A 25,053-nucleotide genomic window follows, 5' to 3' on the forward strand; every position below is an offset into this window, starting at 1 on the left:
GGTGAAGGGTGACATACATTCAAATCACTCTACAGGACCCATTATAGTGAAGTGGTGAAAAAATTTTGTTTGACACCATGATGTCACGTGACTGAATATCACATGGCTTTGCTCATGTGATTCATAGTGGAGCAACTACGACCTCTAGCTTTCAAATGGTCACAATGACTAAAAGCCTACCGGGTTAAAAAAAAAAAGAAAAAGACTGAGGAGGGCTGATCATATGGATTATTCTACAGGATGTATGTCCCACCCACAAGATGACTGACTGCAGGTGGTAAATTAAAAAATGAACGAATAAATATATAGCCCTGCGACTGACTGGCAACCAGTCCAGAGTGTACCCTGCCTCTCGCCCGTAGTCAGCTGGGATAGGCTCCAGCTCCCCCACAACCCTGACAGATAAGCAGTATAGAAAGTGGATGGATAAATAAATATATTATAAATAAATAGAAATGAAATTGTGGTGTTTGGTCAGGCTGGACCTCATTGTACAGTTGACTCTCTGAGCAGTGCAGTGTGTCTGGAAAATGTGACCAAAAAAAGAAGCAAAAAACACAAACAGTTAAGAGTCAGGCAGCTGCAGCTGCTCTGCACTGACTACGAGACCCCGGGAATGATGGGAATGTCTGGCTGTCGTCTGATCCAAGAGCTGATTTAGTGGGTTTAGAAGTCAACTCAACAATATGATGTCTCACAGATATCTTTCTTTGTCTTTACTTTGCAAACTTGTGGTAAGTGGGGTATGAGGAATAACATCTGTGCAGATGTGAGGAAAAATTAAAGAAAAACAACAGTTGTTATCACTGATTATCTGTCAGATCTGTCTGATAGTGTTTTTCAATAATTTATTTAATTTGCGGAGGTCTGCTCAACCGGTTCATATACAGCAGCAATCTATAATCTGATATTATTCTGATTTACATTCTTAAAATGGAGTTTAAACATGACCTGTAATGTCATATATAGTATTTCAGTAGGTAAGGGACTGCATACAAACTGATATTTGGGTCTGATCAGAATCAGATCTAACAGGATGTAATTTTTGCTCACTGAAGGTCAGTGTAATTCTACTTCGTGCTCAGAGCGCCCTCTATTGGCCAGTCGCGAGCGATGTTATGAGTGTCTTTATGTTGAAGTAAAGGGAGTTCGGCTAAAAATAGGACTGTCTGCTAGGTTGTCCACGAACATGTTACCTGCTAGTCATTTCATTCATGACAGTGATTTATATGAGACAGGGTACATGTGACTGGCAGAGAGTTGTTTGTTATTGTTCCTGCTAGTTTGGAGAGTTGGAGTTGACTACTGCCCATAGCAGTCTGGACAGTATGTTTACTGTGCTCTGATAAATTGCTGCTAGCCTGCTAACCTCTCACTGCTACAATATAATAGCAGCGTCGGTGCTTTTTGAAATGAATAACCTAACATAAATAAAGTGGTCTGCGCGCTCCCAGTGCGCGCTCCCGTCAGATGGACAAACAGACAGGTGGGCGTGGTTTGCAGATGACTATAGAGTGACAGCTCCTCGCCCACCTGGCAGTACTTACTCACTCGGACCACATTGACGGCTGCTGTGAGAAGATCCCCTCAGGCTAAAGCCCGCTACACGTGTATCCCTCCCACCCCAAACAACTGTCTGCTAAGAAGCTACAATGGTAAGTATGTTTTTAGTATGGTTTGGTGAGAAATTTCATTTCCACTCTAACGTTTCGTTTGTTTGTCTTTCTAAAATTAAGTTTTGAGTTTGTTTGTTTTTGTTTTGTTTGTTTTTTTTGCATCGCGTGTGAGGGAACCTTCTGGTTTTGCGGTATTTAAATGTGCTTGATTAAATGTGTCAGAGTGAAAGTGTGGCAGCTGTGAACTGCTCCTTCTGTGCGCTCCTGGATGCTTGTGTCAGAAATAGACTCGGTGATGACTGGTAAAGGCTGAGCTGGTCTGGATGAGCAGGTGGTAATGATTGACCACTTTTTCAGCACACACACAAATGATGAGGCTAAGTGTGTGTGTGTATGTTTGTCTAATACTTTGGCCATTTATTTTTGCATTTACTATATGAGTAGCCCAGTATTTTACTACTTCCTTTTACAGTGTAATACTAACAGTTTGTTACCTTCAGAGTATTATGTGGTGTGAGCAGAAGTTAAAGTGCCTGATCAGGTTCAAACTAACTGTGTCTCTGCAGGGCAGGAAAATATGTTTTTCTTCCCAAATTCAGTCAGCCATGATAAATTTGTAACAGTGACTATTTGCAAATGATATAAATTTAACGTTGCTTGTGGCTTAACCTGCGTGTCCTCAACCTTTAGCAACAAATATTTCAAAGTGGCTTCTATACACAATTTGTAGCTTTTGAATGTTACTTAACTGTGATAACTATCATGGTAACACACACACACACACACACACAAGCCTTGCGTTCTGTTTGCATTGTATAGTATAAACATTGTCAGTATTATAAACCAAATGGTATTCTTGTGTACACTACTACGGTGTATCCGCCCTTATCAAATAGTCTTGAGCGATAGTATTTTACTCCCACGTTGTTAGCTTTACAGTCCAACACAAAATGCATGGTGTAGAGTCAGACAGTGGTTATCTAACCTGATTTGTGACCCTCATTCACACATAAACTAAAGGTTAATTATTATTATTATTATTTTTAAAGGACCAATGATCACAAGGGAATTCACATTCCCGTTCCCCTTTTTGCAAGATACTTTTTAGAATTAGTATAATCCATTTCTGTTGTACAAAGGGTTACAAGTTTTATTTCAGCACAGCACATTAGATCACATCGTCATCTGAAGCATTAAATTCTAAAGAGACGCTTACCGTTGATCCATTCATGTGCTCAGCAAATGTCATGAGCCACTTGGTTTCTGTATGTTTCATGTATTGGTGGTTCTGGTGTGGTATTGCCTGAATCTGGCAGGTTGTGGCACAATTTCTTTTTTTTCCATGTTTAGCATTTGGCTTCTTAACTTAGTTGACTTTCTTTCTTTCTTTTTTGCTTTAAAAACCTCAACCTGAGGGGGGGCAGATCTATAATAGGCTGCTAATGAGATCTTATTAAGGTTATCCAGATCAGTTGAGCCAGAGTGGAGAATAACCACAGGAAATACAAAGAGGTTATCTATTATGCATCACACTCAATAGTGTTCATCTTTTGGCATGATTATCCACATCAAACTGTATTCTGATGTGATCATTTTAAACTTTATAGCAAAGAGTGTTTAGTGTGATCATTCCACATTTTTCTACTTTGCAAACACACACAGAAAGCCCATCCACAAAAAAAAGAGACACATTGCACTTCTCTTCTCCAGCACATTATGCTTTATTCAGAGTTTTTTTTAAGGCAAGATTTTGACCTGTGCTTGACACAGAAGAAAGGTCAAAGGATCCTCATAACAATCTTCTGCTTAAGACCACGAATGTCCATGATAGATAGATAGATATCTACAATCTGCAAAAGTTAAATGCTGAATATCATGTCAATGTGGTCTGTAGATGTAGACACATTCTAGGCTGCTCTAGACTAAAGAATTGGCCAAATCATAAATGAAATAAGGAGTAAACAACATGCAAACATACTAAATGGAAAGACAAACAAACAAAGAATGGTTTCAGTGTGTTCTTTTACTCTTGAAGTATGGTTTACTGGGGTCTAGGCCCACATATGATGAACTGAATACACAGTAGTTAGAGTCTAGACAAGATTCCATTAAGTCATCATCTGTCATCACCTTGTCTTTATGGTACATAATGTCCTTCCTATTATAGAGGCAGAATGCACTGTGGCGATGGGGTATTAAAGGATCTCTGCTCCCTTGTCTGCTGACCTGAAAAAGCTTTTAACAAATTGTTCTCTCTCTGTCTGTCAGGATCAAAAGTATTTGCATTTATCATTCCAGTCGTTAAGAAAACCAGAATCTGAAGACCATGTGGTGGAACCTCAGACATGCCCTTGTTCCTGTCACATACAGAGGAACCAGGTTTTGGGCAAGAGAAAAGTTTGCTTTTTGAGACTACTTTGTCTCTAGTCCTAAATGATCTGTCATTTACTCACACTTGTGGTAATGAAAAACATTGCTCAGCATTCAAGTATCCATATTATTTTCACATAAGATACTTGTATCATTTTCAGCTTTATCATTAAAGAAATTGTTTACAGATTGCAGAAAACTTTCAGCAGTTCATGCCTGGCAGTGGACACTATTTTGGGGACTGACAGTCATCCCTGCTAGGTGTCAGGTTAGCGTGAGGAACCCAAAATAGCTGCTGCACAGAGCTCTGCTAACCTGAAAACCCAGGGCAGTGTGGGGAGGGTCACCTTTGCTTTGGATAGCTTTAGATGATGAGGTGTTATAAAAATCGTTGTCTATCAAGGTGGATTTAGTGAGATTTTAGACACTCTTCACTTATGGAGACTATTTCTGTAAAACCCTGTGGCTACTCTCTTCCCATCCTTCAGCCACCAGCAGCTTCCCTTTTCTGTCTGATTATTGAGAAGGGGAAAGTTAGGGGTGGGGCTGGGTAAATATAGCGCTGACATGAAGCAGGGTGGGATATATAGTATTTAAAAGGTTGTCTAGTTCCATCTTTTCAAATGTAAATATGGCATATTTAACAATTAGCAGTTTTTGAGACATGACATCATGCTCTGGTAACTGGTGGTGGTGGGCAGTATTGATAAAATCTGATAAAATAATTTTCTGTTATGATTCTGGGAAATCCGTTGAAAACTGTGACAGAAAGATAACCAGACGGGAGTGTCTTGCTTCTGGCTAAGCCATCAAATTATATACACAACAAATCAAGGTTCTCCATCACAATGATTTGAAATATCCAGCACTGACATAAAGCAGAGAACCTCTTCTCATTGATTTGCAACATTGCCAGCAATTGTCTAATTATACCAACAGGGTTGTTAAACGGGTGGGCTGGGAAAATTGTGGCCAGTTAAGTCTTTTTCTGTATCTTTTTACTTGCTGTCTTGTTGGTCACAGAGTGTGTTTTGTATGTCTGTCATAAAGTATATCGTTGAGCTAATACTGTAGGGTAATACAGTAATACATATAAAATGTAATAAAGTCCTGTAACTCATAGATGGCCTGGCTAAAATCTAATATCTGACAAGATCTTAGAAGATCTAATATCTTTCTAGATAAAATGCACATCAATACTGCTTCTTAATTCAACACTGAGAAAACACGGTGAACTGTGTGATTCTTTTGGCCATTTCATTAGCCATGTATCTTTATTTGGGTCATCTTAATGTTAAAAGCCCAGTTGTTCTCTGAACTCAACCTTCATTTCAGCTCATAGGACTTGCTCATCGACAGTCACATGAGATCTGGTGACAGCTGCAGCTAATCTGTTTTTGCTTGTACTTCCCCCATATAACTTTGCTTCCACCTTGTGGCAGTTTATGAATTATTGCTTTGGATTCCTGCAAGTATAGCGATTATGTGTACATTTTTTGTTAACATTTTGTTTAAAACTTTCAACTAGAATAGAAATACCACACAGTGGTTAAGAGAGTTCCCTTTCCATGCATTGCCACTTTATCTTGCTGCCTCTGTATTTCCTTTCTCTCCTTTTCCATGCCCCTTTTTTTTGTTTTTTTGTTTTTGTTTTTGTTTTTGAACCTCTCCTCTTCCTCTCTTCCAGCGTGAATGCATCTCTGTCCACGTAGGCCAGGCTGGTGTCCAGATGGGGAATACTTGCTGGGAGCTCTACTGTCTGGAACATGGCATCCAGCCGGACGGCCACATGCCCAGCCAGAAGCCTGTAGGAGGCCACGATGACTCGTTCACTACCTTCTTCAGTGAGACGGGGGCTGGGAAGTACGTCCCAAGAGCAATCTTTGTTGACCTGGAACCCACCGTCATTGGTCAGTAGTGTTATGAGAAGCTTGTTAAGTTTTTTAGATAGCAGGAATGAGCAATTTCAGACTATGGTATTATCACAGATGAACATAATGCAACACCATTGTAAGATGGGGATTTGATGTGAAATTGAGAGAGAGACTATCCTAATCATCCATTCTTCATCTGCAAGGTGTGATAGCTCAAAGAATGAGGTGTCTAGCTGAGCCCCTGAAATGATTACAGTACATAAATGACTTTCCCACAGTTCTCTGAAATGCTGCTTTTGTTCTTGTCTTTCCCAGATGAAGTACGCACGGGAACATACCGTCAACTCTTTCATCCCGAACAGCTGATCTCAGGAAAGGAAGATGCAGCGAACAATTACGCCCGTGGACACTACACCATCGGCAAAGAGATAATTGATTCTGTCCTGGACAGAATCCGCAAACTGGTAAGGCACTCCTAGGGGTAGCCATCTGATTATAATTTGTGTTGATGCTGGCTTTGCCCTAACTGGGCGCCATACAGTTAAACACTCATTGTAATGAATCCACACACTGAAAAAAGTTGGACCTGCACACAGACTTGCAGTCAGACCTCAGTCTGCATAATTTTTTTTCAGCCATGATATAGACTGGCAGAATGCAGCAGTTAAGGATGGCTTTGATTGTTGGTCGTTTCTATGGCAACAGTAGCAAAATATTGATTTCCTTTTCTTTTTTGATCGTACATGTCAGACTTCAGTAAAAAATTCAGAGTGTGAATAAAAAAATATATAAAGCAATGCTTTTCTTTTGTATTGTAATTGCTTCTTTGTGTTTGTAGGCTGATCAATGCACAGGTCTCCAAGGTTTCTTGGTCTTCCACTCCTTTGGTGGAGGCACTGGCTCTGGTTTCACATCCCTGCTGATGGAGAGACTCTCTGTTGATTTTGGTAAAAAGTCTAAGCTTGAGTTTGCCATCTACCCAGCACCCCAGGTCTCCACAGCTGTGGTGGAGCCTTACAACTCCATCCTGACCACCCACACCACCCTGGAGCACTCGGACTGTGCCTTCATGGTGGACAACGAGGCCATCTACGACATCTGCCGCAGGAACCTTGATATTGAACGCCCATCGTACACAAACCTGAACCGCCTCATCAGCCAGATAGTCTCGTCTATCACAGCTTCCCTTCGCTTTGATGGAGCCCTGAATGTTGACCTGACAGAGTTCCAGACCAACTTGGTGCCCTACCCTCGTATCCACTTCCCTCTGGCCACCTATGCTCCAGTCATCTCCGCTGAGAAAGCCTACCATGAGCAGCTGTCTGTTGCTGAAATCACCAATGCTTGTTTTGAGCCAGCCAACCAGATGGTGAAGTGTGATCCTCGTCACGGTAAATACATGGCCTGCTGTCTGCTGTACCGTGGTGATGTGGTGCCCAAAGATGTCAATGTGGCCATTGCGGCCATCAAAACCAAACGCACCATCCAGTTTGTGGACTGGTGCCCCACAGGCTTCAAGGTGGGCATCAACTACCAGCCTCCAACTGTGGTTCCTGGAGGAGACCTGGCCAAAGTGCAGAGGGCTGTGTGCATGCTGAGCAACACCACAGCCATCGCCGAGGCCTGGGCCCGCCTCGACCACAAGTTTGACCTCATGTATGCCAAGAGAGCCTTTGTCCACTGGTATGTTGGGGAGGGCATGGAGGAGGGAGAGTTCTCCGAGGCCAGAGAAGATATGGCTGCCCTGGAGAAGGATTATGAAGAGGTTGGGATTGATTCATTTGAAGAGGAAGAGGAAGGAGAGGAATATTAGACTCTTTTCAGGAACAAAATTGGTCTGTTTATTAAATAGAAAATATTTAAGAGATATAACATTTTGCATGTTGGTTTCAATTTTTTTTAATTTACCTTTTTAATTTAAAAATCTTCCTACCTGTAAAAGTCTGAGATACTCTCTTTGTTGTGCAACAAATTTATTATTTTTGACAGTACAGAAATGACCTGATGTTTGAAGCCTGTGTTGTTGCTCAATAAATCTTTGCCCTAAACACATTGCTTGTTTATTTTTAGAACATTGTAGTTTTATAGCTCAGCCACTAGGGTCCAGTCAGACCCGTCTTGAGACAGAGCCATACTTCACACTTCTCTACACTGCATCCCTTATTTACTGCATTAAATAAGTGAATACTGGAGCCATGCAGTGTCAGAGATGTTTATTTAAGTGCAGAGTGGAGCTCTTCAGTGTGTGAGACGGTCTTTTTCATATTTTGCTCTATCTCAACTCAGCACCCACCATTGTTTGGTTTGTGTGTGCGCACTCACATTGGTATTGAAATATCTCAATTAAGCTGTTGAATGCAAAACACCAAACCTGCTAAACATGGTGAAATACTTTCAATATTTACCTTTAGGATCAGTAGCTTAATTGACTAACAAATCTATTTGATCTATTTGCTTACATTTAGATTTGGTTGTAGTCTTGCTCGTCATTGTTTGTGACTGCTTGTTCCCAGGAAACAGATGGGGAACAAACTCGAGGCACATTAAATCTGGAAAAATATGCATTGTTTAGTTATGGTTCCTGGGATGAATGGTGTTTTAAACAGTGTGCAACAAGTGTTTTGATGGAAAATAATCTCAAATCAAATTCATTGATTTTCATCGATTTATATTCACTACTAATGTTGAACAATTGTTCGAAAAATTAAAATTCTGTGTTCAATTCCAACACGCACAAACATAGACTAGCAGTATACTACGATTAATTCTGACTGCGTGTCATTACTAGTTGCTAGGCAACTCTACAGACGCTTCTTACCCTTCCGGAAGTGCGTGGCTCTGAGGAAATATGGCGCACAGAACATTACACATACCGACAGTATTTATTGCTTCAGTCTACTCCTTTACCTCGTTCTGCTTGTCTGTTATGGTCGCGTTTGCAGCATTTGAAACAGTAAACACTGACAATGTGTTCAGCGCAAGTCACACAGCCACTGTGTCCGTCGCTGCCGCTAGGGAACTGCGGTGAGTTTACTGGCATGTTAACTTGCTGTTAGCTCAGATAGCTACGCTGTGCTAAGATAGTTGTCAGGCTCCAGCCATTCAATTTTTGTTCAGCTTAACCGTGATTTTTATTTGAACGGTACAACTTCAGTCTACACTCCTGGCATGTTAGAGCTGTATTCATATCCCGTTTGCTAGACTTAACCGCTTGTGTTGATAAGCCATGTAAAATTGGTGAAAGGTAAAAGTACCTGACTCCATTCAAAAAGTCGCCAGTTTAATGACTTCTTGAGTATTAGAACCATACACTCTTTGTCCATCTTTCACTCAATACCATTTTCAAAACACTATTGTGTTCTAGCAAATTTCGGTATAAAAATAGTTCATTAGCTAGCACGTTTTGTCTCTTTTTTTCTCCTTTACAGCGTAGGAGTAACGTTAACGATGAAATTGCAATGTTAACGTACTGGAGCTCATTTGGCAGGACCGTTACGATATGTGTGTTGTCTATGGGTGGATTAGTTTGACTAAACCGAATATGGGGATTATGCATAATTGTGTGCAAAAATGTCGATGAATGAAAATAATTGTTTAAAGCTATTTATATTGTGAATTTGCACTGGCAAACGGACAGCAGAAATAAGGATCGCTTAACTTAAGAAGAAATTACCAAAGCATAACATTTTAATAACTGACACTATACTAGAACTATCAGTGTTATACTGGTACTTGATTCTCCTCTTTTACCTCTCTGTAGGCCTATAATCATGCCATGTCACTGTTGTTGTTGGTTTTGTCATTCTCCAGCACAAATGTTACTGGTTAGACAGTGGCCTCTTGGCACAGGATGTGAACTGCCTGGACAGATAAAGTCAGATTACATAATCAACATATACGGTATTTACTTAAACAATAAAACAGGAGGATTTTTGTTAAGATAGGCCTTTATTACTTCTGTAGTGGGGAAATTCTCCAAGAATTCTGAGAAAACATTTGGCCTTGGAAGAATAAATGTCACACGTCTTAAAATTGAGTTGATGGTGATAATGTTTACTGGTAACAAAACATAGGCAATTGTGTAAACACAATGATTCCATGTCTCAAATCACAGTCATGGGTACCGGTAACCCTCAAGGGTAGTGACAAATATAGTTACTCTTTATACAAGATTCATACAGGATCTCTTGAGAGAAATTGAGGAAAAATAAAAAAGCCATGAGACACCAGTGCACATTATTATGTGCCTTAGGTGTTATAACTACTACACATCTTTAATAAAAAATAGTAAGTCCAAGTTCAAGTCAAGTCTTTGGTCACAAGTCCAAGCCAAGTCTCAAGTCTCTTATTATCTCTCAAATCACATGTTTTCTTTTGTGAGCTCAGGTACCTTTTGTATGACGTAAACCCCCCGGAGGGTTTCAATCTGCGGAGAGATGTTTACATCCGCATGGCCTCCTTGGTGAAGACTTTGAGGAAGGAGGGGGATGACTGGGTATTGGTGCTTCCCCCATGGGGTCGCCTTTACCACTGGCAGAGCCCCAACCTCTACCAGGTTCGCATCCCGTGGGGAGAGTTCTTCAGCCTCACTAGCCTGCAGGCCAATGTGCCTGTCATTGAGTATGAAGAATTCATCGCTGGTGAGCTTTTAATTTGGATGACCCACACTAGAGTTTCATTTTCTTAAAGGTTTTCATTAATAGCTTGTTTTTTTAACTAATGTTAATTTGATTAAATTAAAAAAACTAATGTCTTTTTCACAATGCACAGTCCCCACTTTTTAGTCGGCTGTTAAAACAGATTGCTACATAGCTCAGATGATGTGTTTTGTTCTTCGCTTGGGTCTAGAGAATGGAGGCCCATTCATTGACCAGGTTCTGGTACTGCAAAACTATGCTGAAGGATGGACTGATGGTAAATGGGAGGAAAAAGTTGATGAGCGGCCGTGCATTGAGAAGTTGATGTACTCCAAAGATAAACAGGGATACTACAGGTAAAGCAACACAGTATACAAAAGTCACAACAGTAATTTAAAAAATTAGGTATGGCATTCATGCATGTAAATTATTTCACTTCACACCAGAGAGCGAGTTTTTATCCTTTCTAATGTCGTATTGACCCTTGATTACAGTATTCTTTACATCATCTTAGTCATCATAATGCTGAAGGTTACCAAACTTTTTTCTGTCAAGCCGTTTGTTTACTGTTCCTACACGTAGTGATTTATTAAGCTTAAATGCCAAAGAAAAGACTAGTAATTGCTGTACAATAACTCATTAGACCTCCTTCAGACAGTGATAGATCACATTAACCGAATGTCTGTATTAATGATATCCATTGCTATCTTCCTGCCCACACATCTCTCTCAATTCCATTTGTCATCAGTTGTCTCATTTATCTGGTCTGTGTGTGTTTCCAAGGGGCTGGTTTTGGGGCTACGAGGAGACGAGGGCTCGTAATGTGAAGTGCATATCAGCCCAAGGTCATGCCTCCATCATGGCCCCAGTTCTTCAGAAAAACATCACAGTGACGTGAGTCCACAGAGCAAGAGCATGTAAAATGCACTATACACAGTGTGTTGACATTTGTCAAGCACCAGTGGCTGGTAAAGTGTGTCTGTGGCAGATAAATCAATATTGCTATTTTTGAATTTTGTCATTATAATCACTGTATGTTGAATATATCCGTAGTATACTGTACACCTGCATGGCTAAGTTATGAACTGAGGGACCTAAACGGAAACATTTTTATATGTCTGTGGGTGAATTCAGCATTATTGTGAAAGTGAAAAACAGAAAAATTAAATTTCACCCAAAAATTGAGGTTAGCATGACACATTGAACTGACTTTGACGTCCACTACAACACATGTCAGAGTTACAGCATGAGAGAGAGCAAGAGAGAAAGTTAAATGTAATGCGAAGCTATAATCCATTACTAATCCCATTGTGCACATGAAATGACAAGTGTGACTAAATAATGCGTTGGTTAACAAAATGCCCAGATGACAATATCTAGACACAAAACTGATCACAGATGTCCAAACATTTCAGTCTGTAGTTACCAAGTCAATATTAAACATAAGTGAAGTCTTTGATTTTTGTAGTTGTGAATAGCTGAAATATGACCTTCATTGTTATGTAACCACGGTATTACGTAACTTGTTCTCTCATATTTTGGTGATACTAACTGGAATGAACTTGTCTGTATCCTGCTGTTTTGCAGATCAGTAATGCTTGACCGAGCAGAGACGCTCCTCCATGATCACTATGCCGGGAAGGATTACTGGGATGTGAGTCAATTGAAGGGGCCAACATGAAACCCTTTTTGGTCATGCTGATGTGTTCTAACTGAAAATAACATTTATAGATGTCCTTACACCATGAGTTGAAGCCACACTATCTTGTCCTGATGTTGGAGTCTGTTCATTTGTCTTTGTTTGACATAGACCCGACGCAGTATGGTTTTTGCCAAACACCTGCGACTCATAGGAGATGACTTCAGAGTAAAGTACCTTAACTCTACAGATGACAGCGACCATACCATTTACAGTGAGGACTGGACTCGCATGAAAGTGAGTCAGTGTATCTGATTGTGAGATCATTATGTCATTTTACAGGTGACATGAATGCTGTGGACATGTACAGACGATTGTATTGTATACGTGTATTGTACGTAGTAGATGTTTGTATGTGCTGCTTCAGTCTGCATGTACTGATTTTGCAAGTTTTTTTGAAAGTTTCACAATGTGATCACTCAATGCTCAAAGCACCTTTGGATGATGGGGTTTTGAGCAGTAATTAATCAACATTGATCTGTTGTTCCTTTGCTTGCTCCTCAGGCCAAGCTGGGCTCAGCTAAAGGTGGTCCATATCTTGGGGTCCACCTACGTAGGAAGGACTTTATCTGGGGTCACAGAGAGGATGTACCCAGCCTTAAGGGGGCAGTCACAAAAATGCGCAACTTAATGAAGAAGCACAAACTTGACAAGGTGTTTGTTGCGACAGATGCAGATGGGGAAGGTAATGACGTATTAGCACATTCATAGCCCATTTACAGTTTATGTGGAAGAATTACATTTGTAACATTGACATGAGTCATGACTAATGAAGTTCTGTTTTGAAGTTTGATACAACTTTTTTTTTTTTTTTTTAAAGGCCACTATATTAACAGATGAAATCTATTGTTTTTTAATTAGAAACCATAGGAGACTCAGAGGTAATAATAATATTTGTAGAACATCAGTAAAATTATACTCATATATTACCTTAAACATGTGCGCTCAATAAAATCTTGTAGAACTGAAGGAGCTTAAGAAGTTGTTGCCAGAAATGGTGCGGTTTGAGCCATCAACAGAGGACCTGGAGCTCCTTAAAGATGGAGGGGTGGCCATCATTGACCAGTGGATATGTGCTCATGCGAGGTAAAGTAGTTTTCTTAGTTATGTGTTCATTACAGGATGAATAGCATAACAGTCAGCTTACTGGTGTCAGACAATAAGATACCATATATTTTGTGATGTTCAAGTTCATAGCTGTGTTGCCGTTCTTCTCTGTTTTAACAACTATGTTCTGCCCCATAAGATTAAATTAAATCAAATTAAATGTAAGTTTTGAAATTTTCCTTGAAGAATTCCTTAAAAAGTATTTTTGTGCATGAGTGGAATGTAGTCTATTCCTATGGCTTATCATGTGGCGACCTCATCATATCAAATAAATTTGTATGACTAAGGACTTATAAATATTGACATATCTGTGAACCTCAGGTGTACTTACTTTTTCAACACAAGGGCTTAATAATTGGCAAGCCCATGGAAAATATTTTAACTTGAAAAACAAGTCAGGGCAGCTGTACGTACTGCTCTCACTTACTAAGTTACTCTGTGCTTGTGTAATTTTCCACACTTACTTCTGCAAGTATGTATGTATTTATTTACTTATTTCAGATTCTTCATTGGAACATCGGTGTCGACCTTCTCTTTTCGGATCCATGAAGAGAGGGAGATCCTGGGTTTTGACCCTAAAACTACATACAATCGTTTCTGTGGGGACACTGAGAAAGAATGTGAACAGCCCACACATTGGAAAATTGTTTATTGATGCAACCTTTGACTTTGCTGACACTCACGCAAGTGCCAAAAGCTGTGAGATTTATTTGTATGGAATATAGATGATATTTTCACAGCTTTATGGTGTATTTTGCTTTTACTTTTTGTAGTTTCAGAGTTGTGCAATCAGGTCTGAAGTGACCAATGTGACTGAAGCTTATGTTGAAGACTGCCAGATGTGTATTACTGTAACATTCGACAAGTAAATCTACAAATGTTTTGTAGGTTTTATGTTGACTGTGTATCTTTCATGACAGCCTGATATTTTATATGATTATTGATAGTTGTTACTGACGCCAGCACCACTGGTGAGAAAAAAAGTGATATAATGACTGCCGCCGACAGTGTTGTGTTGTATGAGTATTCTCAGTGTAACTTTTTTTTAATGACACTATATAAGTAAGACGCACCATTCACAGGTCATGAACATAGTATTAACATAATGCGTTTTCAACTAAAGTTGCCCTGAAGAGTTTTGATAAACCAAATTTGTTTACATTTATTGTTTCTTATCAAAATGCATTGTGGTTGACTGTTGAAAAAACAATAAAAAACAATAAAAAACAAATATTATTTAAGTCACCATTTACAAAACTGGCAACTTGAGAAAAGTCGTTTACTTTACACAATCAGTATATTCATATTCATGAAAAAATGTTTTGTAATATTAAAATTGCTACATTCTAAAGAAAATTTAAAAGGTAATCAAGTAAACCTTGACAATGTAATTACTTGCCAAACTTAGCCAGACATATCTCCATGGTGCTGTGTTAGCACTGGAGAAAGGTACAGCTACACCCTTTATCATTCTAATATAGAGGAAAAATTGTTCTGGCAACCACTGTAGCTCTGCAAAACTGTTATTGGGAACTTGTTTTGCACATGGAGACACTGGCCCTTTCATTGAAATAGCTTAATCACAACAAAAGAAAAGGTAACAGCTGCTAACTTGTTAAGGTTCACAGCATTAAGTTAATTAAGTTAGGTTTAGTACAACTTGCCAGTTTCAGCATGTTGGTTGCGAGCTTGGCAGTTGTTGTTTCTAGCAGCAACAGGAAAAGGCTAGTATGCCTAATCTAATTACACATTTTTCAGATGTAATCTGATCTGACTATAGTTCATTGTTTTGTGCAGTCTGATTATGTAATTTCTATTACACATAATTCATTTCCACTTGTCCCTGGTCTCACTCCATTCACAAAAGCCCTGCCCCATAGGGCTGATGGTGGTCAAAAGCTCCATGATGCACCTTGAAAACGGAAGGCCAGGCAGAGCCCAACAGTTCCCATTTTATGATTTGGTAAAAGGAAATGTATTTCTCTTCTGCTTCCACTGTATTTCGGTGTTTCTGTGGAATAACTTCCCTCTCTTATATTTTTACACAATGCCAGTATCAAGATTTGTTACATAGGATTATATTAAAGTGTTTCGCTGTTTCAGCCACAGACAATATCCTTTATTTGGCATGAATTATTATGGAGTTACTGCTAATGATAGTACTACTGAAAGAAATTAAAATGCCATAAAGGAACCACTGTGTCTTTTCAACACAAGCCAACAGTCAAGTTGTTATCTTACATTATACTCTGTTTTTTTTTCCATTCTTGAGCATATACACATTTTGATTAAAATTTGTATGGTGTGAGCATTGTGTCATGACTTGGTTTGTACAGTAAGCTGTATGTGTGTAGATGTTTTGACATTGAAAAGAATGTTTTAGCAGAGTTTAAACACAACAGGAAACAGATTTGTGAAAATTCAAGCAAAATGTGTTTGCTGTTGTTAATATTTTTACAAACAGCACCTACTCCACCAGCACATTTATATTCACATTTTAACCAGGTAAGTCAACAGCTGAAATTAAATAATGGTACAAAGAGATTCTATTTCTTTGTCAGGCTTCTTAAATTTACTTGTGCTACCAGAAAGGGTGTTTTGATTTTTATTATTTTCACAGAAAATACACAAGCCATCGAAATATTACATTAAAATGGGACTAACCATTTTAATGTAATATTTCGATGGCTGGATTACACGGGAGTAATGTTGAGTATGTGTAGTCAATATTTTAAAAGAGGTTAAAAAAAGGTGAGCTTGGACTTTAAATTGATAGACCCCACAGAATGTATTTATTTATTCTATGTCTTTATAAATGTCTTAACCATTGTGGAAATTTTTGCTTAAACTCTGGATCAGATGCTGCAGCCGACTGGAATGATTCATCATGCACGCAACTGTAGTTTTCACTTGTGCTTATGTGTGTGCTTATCTGCAACCAGTAGACTACATTGATATGGAATTTTTTTACTGAACTTTCCAGTTTAACCATACAATAGTGTGACAAGTCACCTATACCCGTTCTGGCCCTACCCTTCATACTGTTCATTGTTTTGTTTGTTTTTTTTGTGTGCCAGCGCCTTGTTGGTTTGTAGATGACACTATCAAAAAAAAATTAAAAAAAGGAATTGAAAGACAAGCTGGTCTGTCAAGGGGAATTAAAGTGAAAAGTGCGTTCAGGTCATTTTGCATTGTCCATATTAACAGCTGCATATTAACACTCACGCTAGAAAAGAGTGCATGTGAGGAGAAATGGAGAAAATGAGATTAGCTTCAGCCCCATCAAGTACTACTTTATTACTTTTCTGTCATAATAACATAGATTTCTTTTGTTTTTGTCCTCTCAACATATTCATAAGATGTCCTGCGACTAGAGAATTCACTACCTTGTTTGGACTTGTCCCTGTGGATCCCCCACACCACATCAGACTCTTTTCTCCCCGTGGAGACCTGTACTGGCCCAACAACACCTCACAAACTCAATGGATTGTGTAATGTAAGCTCTTAGTTGCCCTTTCCACTATAAATCAATGATCTCCCTTGTAGAACAAAAAAATGTAACCCTTTAACGTGAAACCTTAATCACACTTGAAACTTGGTCTCTGTTATCCAGAAGTTATCCTGAATAAAAATCACAGCTGCAAACATTTTAAAGCACCGCTCTTGTAATCAAATCAAGTGCTACTTCAGGTGAAAACCTCCACATGTAACCTGCAAAAGGTGATCATCAAGCAGTGGTGGGTCATTATAAAGAAATGTCTTGATTCAACAAGAAAAGATAAAAATATTCAAAAATCTCTGTTATGCATTAGACGTAAACAAAATATAATCCTCAGAGAAACTATTACCAATAGTAAACAAGTTCAGAGGTGTTGTGTAGCCTTGATGCGAAGAGCACAACCCCTTCAGTCACATCCCGTAATTACAGGTGTTTGCACCTTTAGTTGTTCCCCACAGTCATGTGCTTCTGCTTTGCTTCGGGTAGACTGCTGCAGCAGTACACGCCCTTTTCCACAGGTGGATTCTCACACGCAGGTGTAGCTGCCCACTTCAACAGGAGACGAGGAGCGGAAAGGTTCTTCTTCTTCTTCTTCTTGTAGTAACGTTTATCCTTTTGCGGTTAGCTGCGGTGTCGCTCAAGAAGGATTTCTCTCTTTTTTCGTTTTGCTTTATTTCCGGTCTTGAATTTCTTCTGTTTTGGTTTTCACAAGCGACTGATGGACAGGGCATCCTGCTAGGGGCCACCTAGCGCCATGTCCCACCTAACAAGCCCGCGAGCAACAGTCAGATAACAAATAACTGGACTCATTTAGTGGACCGACAGGCAGGCAGGTGCACAGGTAGGCCACCTGGTTAATTAGTATGTTATTACTTTATTATCCAGCGTTCACGTGTTAAAGCAAAAAAAAATAACGAGTTTCTAGTAAGTTGGCGTATTTTTTTGTCATTCCGATTGAACTTTTAATTAACTGTAATTTATGAGAACAATACATTGATTTGAAAATAACATAATCCTTAATCTTTGCAGTTGACAATGGAGGGGTCGTTTTCATATTGACTGTTGTGTCATACATTTCAGCCTCCTCTGGTGATGGCCTTCTTTAGGCAGCTGCAACTTCTTCTGTGGAAGAATGGGCTGGCAGTCATCAGGCAGCCCGTGAGTGACTCCAATGGGAACTCTTACATTTACATCACATTTTTCACATTTTCTAGATGACACGTTGTGGAGATAAATAATCAGGTTCTGAAAGGAACTTCTAGTAAACACATTGTTACTGTTTTATCACATCTTGTGTTATAGCTTTGGTCCCTGACTCTGATCATCTGGCCTCTGATCATCTTCATCATCATTGCTGTGACCCGTAACCAGTTCCCCCCGATAGTGAAAGAAACATGTAAGTGTAACAATGCATTGAAAAATTTGTAGGACTTGTAGTGTGTCAGTGTCGTGTACGTTAATAACCGTTCAGTTCGACCGCATGCCTCCACAAAGAAAAGTCTAAGTATTATGCAATCACAAACAGGGTTATGTTATGCACACCCAAAAACTTGAGCAAACAGAAGAAAGCTTTCAATATATTGAAGTAGTGATGAATGTGTGCTTAGCCTATTTTTCCCTATGCCTAAATTAAGCTGGCACAGCACTACCATAAACCTGATAAATAAACATCCTTTTATAAATTCTTATATTATACAATTATTTCTTATATGTCTCTATATCTAAAATGTATTTTGATAGTACTGAAGTGCATTTTTTGCCTGCCATGTCTGAAAATATTGAACAGGTGATTGATTAGGTTTATCGTTAGTGAGCTGTGGTGTTTCCTCAGTCGCAGTTTGAAAGAAAAATCTGAAACTGGGAGAGCTACAAGGGCAGATCCAGTTGATTAAAGTTTGCATTGTCACAATAGTGAATTGATGTGGGTTTTTGTTTGACGTCTTAATGGATAGCAGCCACACTGAAGGCCATTTGAATTTCACAATCAAAGTAAACATGAAGACATGAATAGTTCTTCAGATCTGAGCCTATCCCTCCACTGCTGACACAGTGTTAATACTCCTTTATTTCTGAAACTCAGTAAATGCAAGTAAAGGTGCTTCAGGTGGGAGCGTTATGCTATTACTATACAAGCCTTTGTGATGCCATCTGTGACCGCACATGAGAACTGAGGGAGGGGCAGCAATTGTAACCAGTCGGTGTGGACAAATATACCACAGGTCTCAGTAAGATGAGTCAACCTTTTTCTTTTTAATGAATAAGGTCCAACTTCGCACACAGAATAATTTTTACCAGAATTTCATCCACCTGTGCCACCTTGTGTCAATATGTGTGATAAAGTTTATATTCCACTTAAATACAGCACCAGTAAAATTAACATTATATAAAGGACCATGTTGTAACCTGTTAACCCTCCCACTTCTGTTTGTTGAGTCCTTTTTGATGGATCAGATTCCATGGATGCAGGGATTCACATGTAATTTAATAACCCCAGTGTGGCAAGATACAGTGTCTCTGCACTGAATCTGAACCAGAATTAGGACCTTCCCTCCCTCCGTTTAAGTGCTGTATAGTGGGTTGTTACTTCTTTCAAAGAGTTAAAGCAAGGCGTCTGGACTTGTGAAGACTGACTTGAAGACATTTCACTGCTAATCCAAGCAGCTTCATCAGTTCTGAAAAACTGTTAGGTGGGGAACAAGTATATATACCTCAGTGGGTGTGACTAAGTGTAACTAAACAAAACAAAGGATCTGATAGTCCTGCAAATTTGTCTATGAAGTTTGACTGCCAGTGATGGCCCTCTGTGTCTAACGACTGGCTATCTGAGTCTAACGACTGGCTAATGGCTGTGAGCCTGTTAATGAGTTTGGGTATGACCGATTAACAGCCTATTGTTCTTATGGCTTTCATGTGAATTCACTCCAATTCACACTTAATGATTATTATAGAAAGGTACAAGAACTGTTTTCCATCAGATGGCTCTTGTTATGTTTAGAGGCATGTGCTTAAAGTGTCGTTTGAAAACTAAAAGTGTGAATGGAAGAAGTCCTTCCCTTAGTTTAATGTCTATTCAAATATTTGCCTTTTTCTTGTGCCTTGTTAATTCTCCTTGTCATTTGTTTGCAGTATCACTGTTTTCTCTTCAGCTATGTAAACTGTGCCCGAATCCTATGCCATTTACTGTGTGACTGTATTTGTTCACTTTGAGGACTGATCATTTCATAAGTTAATATTTCTGCTGTCATTTTCGTAATGTCTTCCACAAATGGCATGACTAAGCTTAGTCAAACTCTGCCTGCTAGCTGTAATCCTCTTTCAGTGAAATGTGTTGTGCCCAGATAAAAAATGCTTTCTTTAGAAATATTAACAGGAATGAATACCAGACAGGTCAGTTGAGTCACAGCAGCTTGACTGCAACTTGATCTTGTATTTACATATTTTTTTCTTTGTTTTGAACAATAGCTGAGATTGTTTTCTGACACATGTTGCTCACTGGTAACGATGCAGACAAATGGAAGATATTTCCGATTCACGGTTTTCCTTTTTAATCTCTCTGTAATGATATTTCTCATATCTCAATGATATGACGTTGACTCAACTGTAATATAATCTACCTCTTAAAGTAGTGTCACTGAAAGTGTAAATTTGGCAAGGATATGCCCTATGATTCTGAAACAGTTTTGAATGGAAATAGTGTTTTTGGGCATCCTCAGGACAGTAACAACTTTGTCATATCTTCTGTAGGTTACGTGGAACCTCGAAACCTCCCCAGCACAGGCTTCTTCCCTTTCCTGCAAACCCTCATGTGCAACACGGACAGTAACTGTCATAACAAATCACGCCTGGCGGACCCAACAGCGTCAAAGGCATCTCAGACGGGGAATGCAAGGTTACACCCATTCTTCAATACAGTATCTGTTATCTGACCAGTCCTGCAACAACATCAAACATTATTTACTAATGTTATAATTACAGTAGCTATCACTGCATCTAAACTGTTCCATGTAACTTCCATATCTGAAATATACTACATGCTTGTTAGCCTGTTATCATACGATTTGACATAACTAACTAAATAAAAGGTGTTCATGAAGGCCTTCGAGTCACAACAGAGGGACACACCCCAACAAAACAGAATCACATGAGATGATTAGTCCTTGTGATCATGGAAATACACCAACAACAGACTTCCCCCTGTGGAGAAAGTGGTGTCTCCTTTGCCTAGTCACAACCTGCCACAGTTTCACAAAGCAATATTCATCCACTTTTACATCATAAGACTGAACATAAGCAAATATTTTGACAATATTTCATCTTTTTTTTTCAGAACAGTTTATTTTTTTGTCTGCTTTTTGTTTTTTGTGTTCTAAAGCAGTTAATGACAGATGCTGACAATCAGAGGTACTTGACATTTTGAAGACAGGCAGTTTCTTTACGGCAACCTGTACTCTACGCTGTAGTTTAATTGTAAAATACCAACTTCAGTTCGTGGAATTGGCTTGGAATTGTTTGCTTGGCTTTTGTTACTAAAGCATTCGTGCTGTGTTGTGAAATTTAAAGTCCTGACGCAGGATGGAAGTGGGTGATAGTGAACTTCTTTGTCTAACCCTCATCCTGCTGATTGATGGCTTGCTCAAATTCCCAGCCAAGCTGCTTTTAGTTAAGCTTTTGTTTGGCTTCAGAGAACTTGGCAAAGTCTTGTTAGTCCTGTCTTTTTGCTTTTTGTTTTTCCCTTAATCTTTGTTTAGACTGCACGCAATTCAGATTTGTTTGATATCGTGTTTGTGAAGTGATCCCATCAGATTTGTGTGTCCTGACATCAGCAACCTACCTGTACAAGTTATTTTTGTGACTTGGTCAACTTGATGAGTCGTTCATAATTTAGATTTGCGACCGACTACCCTGGAAAATGTTTAAGAAATGATTGAAACCCTCTATGGGAAAACCTTTGGTGACAGACCTTTGTTTAAAATTTCATAGATTTGGTTGAGTATCTTTTAAATGTCTCATCTGATCCTTTTGACTCTGTATGACAGGTCGATTCAACTGAGCGGTTCCCCGCTGGCAAGTCTGATTCAGGGGGATTTCAGATTGGCTTTGCCCAGTGACTCCAGAAATGATCCTGCCGAACTGGTTGAGCTCTTGAACAACATTATAGGTATGTTATCCTCATTCACTGAACCTTCTCTCTTTTTAAAGTCACATTTTCATGTTTCAAATTTCACACATTAAAACTGCGCACTTTTGAAGTTGTTTTTTGGTTGTCCGCTTGTCTGTCCCATCATTGTGAACTCCACAGCTCGGGAACACTTTGAAGGAACTTTGTTCAAATTTTGCAAAAATGTCCACTTATACTATACTAGTAATAATCATTTCATCTAACTTTCTGCAAGAAAAGAATAAACATGTTACAAAAAAGAAACTTTTTTGTCCGTTTGATCTAAAAAGTTTGTAAAGTTTTCTTGAGCATTATAAGGTGACTATTATATTAGGCATTTCTTTGACCGCAACACAATGTGTTCTTGTGTTAAAGGCCCGTCTTACCATGGAAGTTCTAATAACATCTCTTTCATGAACACCAACAGCACTGCTTCTCTGGGAGATCAGGTTGGTATTGTAAACATGCAATGGGAGGGACAAAACTGCTGACAATAAAGAAAAGTCTTTCGTTAAAGTACTTTCTCACAGTACTAAACACTGTTTGGTCTCTTATGTACTGGTTATTTTAAACAGCAGATAAAGCCTCATTCTCTGATGAAAAATGGTTACACAAATAGTTAGAAGGTTTATTTAAAAGACAGATTTCTCTTTGTTTGCAGTAAGACTTTACGTTTGAGTGGAATGTAGTAACAATAAAACCAGTAAAGGTTCTGTAAGCTACATAATTTGAATTCGTTCCTTGAGGAAAGCATTCAAGTCACTCAAATAAAATTAAATGGCAACATCTAAATTGTTCAAAAGTAGCATGGGATAAAATTGAAGAAAAACAGCTGCCTTTGCAATGAACGGTGGCACTGCTAGTTAACCAAAAATACAAATATGTGGGCTCAGCGTTTATTTCGGAAATTTACAGATTACATTTTTGCTGTAAAGGCTAAGTGAAATCAAATCAAGCGTCACAGCAGACGAGTCTCAAGTCCTGCTTTTGTTGACTTATACAAATGTGAAGCCCACAACACAGAAATAAGTTTATACGTTCAACTGCTAATTGGGTGATAAAGTTTTAGCATTTCAGATGTGAATTTATTAAGTGTCAGAGTATTTAAAATATTCAGAATAACTGGTCACAGCAGTTGATAGTTATAGTTTGTGGCAGTAAGTATTTGTAAGTAATGTTTATTAACTTTATGCCACATTGCATCTCTCAGCCACTTGTGTTCAAATAATATTTACCTTTCATTGAATACCTTTAGTTGTAGCTGTATTCATAAGAATCCATTTACATCATATTCCTTGCAGGAGTTGTTGGTGTCAGTGTTGAAAAGGGCCATCTGCACCATGATGCTGCCCATGATCAACACAACCTCACCCAACCCCCTCTCCTACGCTGTGGTCACTTTCTGCCAGTCCAACAACACAGTGTTTGAGGTCTCACTCAGCACATTCAATCAGGTATGTGCATGCTTGTTTACCTGAATACAAACAGTATGTGGGTTTGTGCCTGCATGTGTCAACTTGATGTTGTCAGGACATGAATGACAATGTTAAATTGTGAATTACACAAAAACAGTTTGCTTTGTTGGCTTTAAAATTTCCCCCTTTGTCAGATACTGATGGAGCTGATGCTGACAAAGCCAGATGAGATGGCGACAGTGGCTGGGATGGTTGTGTTGGTGTTCGATGAGCTGCAGAATCAGACCTCACTGTGGGACACTCTGCTAGCTGTTCCCCAACTCTTCTCTTCTGGCTCTGTTGACCAAATGCTGAGCAGTGCCAAGGCATTACTCACAGATTTACAGAGGTAAAGTACTGTCAGTTATGGAGCAATGCAAAGAATGACAGGCAACTGTGTGTTTGTGTCTTGTCTTGAATTTCCCTCGAGATCTATCTATCTATCTATCTAATTCATTTAGTAAGGACAAAAAATATGAAGGTAACAATAGAATTGTGCTATTATCCAAAATATATATTAACTGTCTGTCGGTGTTAAGGTGAAGTCCACTGTTACACCTTTAAATAGTTTGTAAATTTTAAATCTGCTTTATATTTCACAATTTCTGCAAGTAATTCATAAATTAAATGGGTAATTTTGAATTTTCCTGATGGATCACCCTGCTTTAAAGAGCAAAGTTTTAGTGTCATATTATGTCTTATTATGCTTTAGAAAGCTCTCTCGCTTTCTCTCTCTCTCTCTCTCTCACTCTCTCTCTTCCTCCCTCCTTCTCTCTCAACCCAGCCACTCAAGGCAGATACTGTATGATCACCCACACAGAGCCAGGTTGTGTTTGTGGTTTCTGTTTGTTAAAAGGCAGTTTTTCCAGCTTGCTCATTAAGGAATGCTGTGTGTGCTCCATAAATATAACTGGCATGACTGGAAATACTGAAATGAGGTACAATAAAAATGAACCCTGGTGACCTAAGTTTAGAAATACTGTAGTACATACATATTGACTTTCAAGCACTCAGTCTTGCCCTGTTTACAACCCACAGTACCTGAGACTTCAGGGTCTAGAGCAGCAGGAGGCCAGAGTGTGTGTCTGTCTGATAATTAGTTCTGTCAAGTGTTGGTTGCAGGTTCTGTCTTGTTTTGACCATTAAATGTTTTTCCCCATGTGGTCTCTCTAGTGCCTTACGTGTCATCCAGACCAATTTCCCAGAAGCTGATGGCTCACTTTCCTCAGTGCATCCACTGCTTGTTGCGGGCACCAACCTGCTCAGCTATGTTCAAAACTGGCCTGGCAGAGGTAATTTGTCATTTCAGCTTCAAAGTCTTTTTTTAGAAATATACAGTCAACTAAACCACTGGTTACTTAATGTACTTTTATGGTACAGTATAATTTCTGAAAATGTTGTATCACAATGCATGCATCAAGGTGTAACATGTGATCTGATATTCTGCTTAGGTGTGTCCATTCCCCTTGGAGAGGTTGTCGTGTTGAACAATGACTCGCTAAGCGAAATGCTGAAAAATGTTCTACAGGTGCAGATACCACTGGACAAGGTACGTGTCAACCACAGTCATTATATAGTGTATCCCCATTCGAAATAATTACACCATTTGAAATTGAAATTGAAAAATGAAATTAGATCC

General features: G+C 39.1%; 3 protein-coding genes across 3 annotated transcripts in view; all 3 read left to right on the top strand.

The window, feature by feature from the left end:
- Positions 1 to 1,497: 1,497 nt before the first annotated feature.
- LOC124067293 (tubulin alpha chain-like) lies at positions 1,498 to 7,908 on the top strand. Its single transcript, XM_046404544.1, has 4 exons — positions 1,498 to 1,655; positions 5,674 to 5,896; positions 6,176 to 6,324; positions 6,699 to 7,908. Exons 1-4 carry the CDS (start codon positions 1,653 to 1,655, stop codon positions 7,671 to 7,673), a joined length of 1,350 nt encoding a protein of 449 aa, XP_046260500.1. The 5' UTR covers positions 1,498 to 1,652; the 3' UTR covers positions 7,674 to 7,908.
- A 760-nt stretch (positions 7,909 to 8,668) lies between these two features.
- On the top strand, positions 8,669 to 15,611 carry pofut2 (protein O-fucosyltransferase 2). Its single transcript, XM_046404768.1, has 9 exons — positions 8,669 to 8,884; positions 10,247 to 10,500; positions 10,709 to 10,853; positions 11,281 to 11,391; positions 12,085 to 12,151; positions 12,308 to 12,433; positions 12,701 to 12,881; positions 13,159 to 13,282; positions 13,805 to 15,611. The coding sequence occupies exons 1-9, from the start codon at positions 8,709 to 8,711 to the stop codon at positions 13,956 to 13,958; spliced, it is 1,338 nt and encodes a 445-aa protein (XP_046260724.1). The 5' UTR covers positions 8,669 to 8,708; the 3' UTR covers positions 13,959 to 15,611.
- Positions 15,612 to 17,307: 1,696 nt separating this feature from the next.
- Positions 17,308 to 25,053, top strand: part of abca12 (ATP-binding cassette, sub-family A (ABC1), member 12) — a 63,670-nt gene continuing 55,924 nt past the window's right edge. The window contains exons 1-10 of the mRNA XM_046404335.1: positions 17,308 to 17,643; positions 17,883 to 17,960; positions 18,105 to 18,198; positions 20,547 to 20,691; positions 21,839 to 21,960; positions 22,336 to 22,409; positions 23,262 to 23,414; positions 23,570 to 23,763; positions 24,588 to 24,706; positions 24,866 to 24,963. Coding sequence (XP_046260291.1) covers positions 17,895 to 17,960; positions 18,105 to 18,198; positions 20,547 to 20,691; positions 21,839 to 21,960; positions 22,336 to 22,409; positions 23,262 to 23,414; positions 23,570 to 23,763; positions 24,588 to 24,706; positions 24,866 to 24,963 — 1,065 coding nt within the window. The 5' untranslated portion in view covers positions 17,308 to 17,643; positions 17,883 to 17,894. The remainder of the gene's footprint in view (positions 17,644 to 17,882; positions 17,961 to 18,104; positions 18,199 to 20,546; positions 20,692 to 21,838; positions 21,961 to 22,335; positions 22,410 to 23,261; positions 23,415 to 23,569; positions 23,764 to 24,587; positions 24,707 to 24,865; positions 24,964 to 25,053) is intronic.

The sequence above is a fragment of the Scatophagus argus genome, chromosome 11 (genome assembly GCF_020382885.2).
Source record: "Scatophagus argus isolate fScaArg1 chromosome 11, fScaArg1.pri, whole genome shotgun sequence".
Taxonomy (NCBI): Eukaryota; Metazoa; Chordata; class Actinopteri; family Scatophagidae; genus Scatophagus; species Scatophagus argus.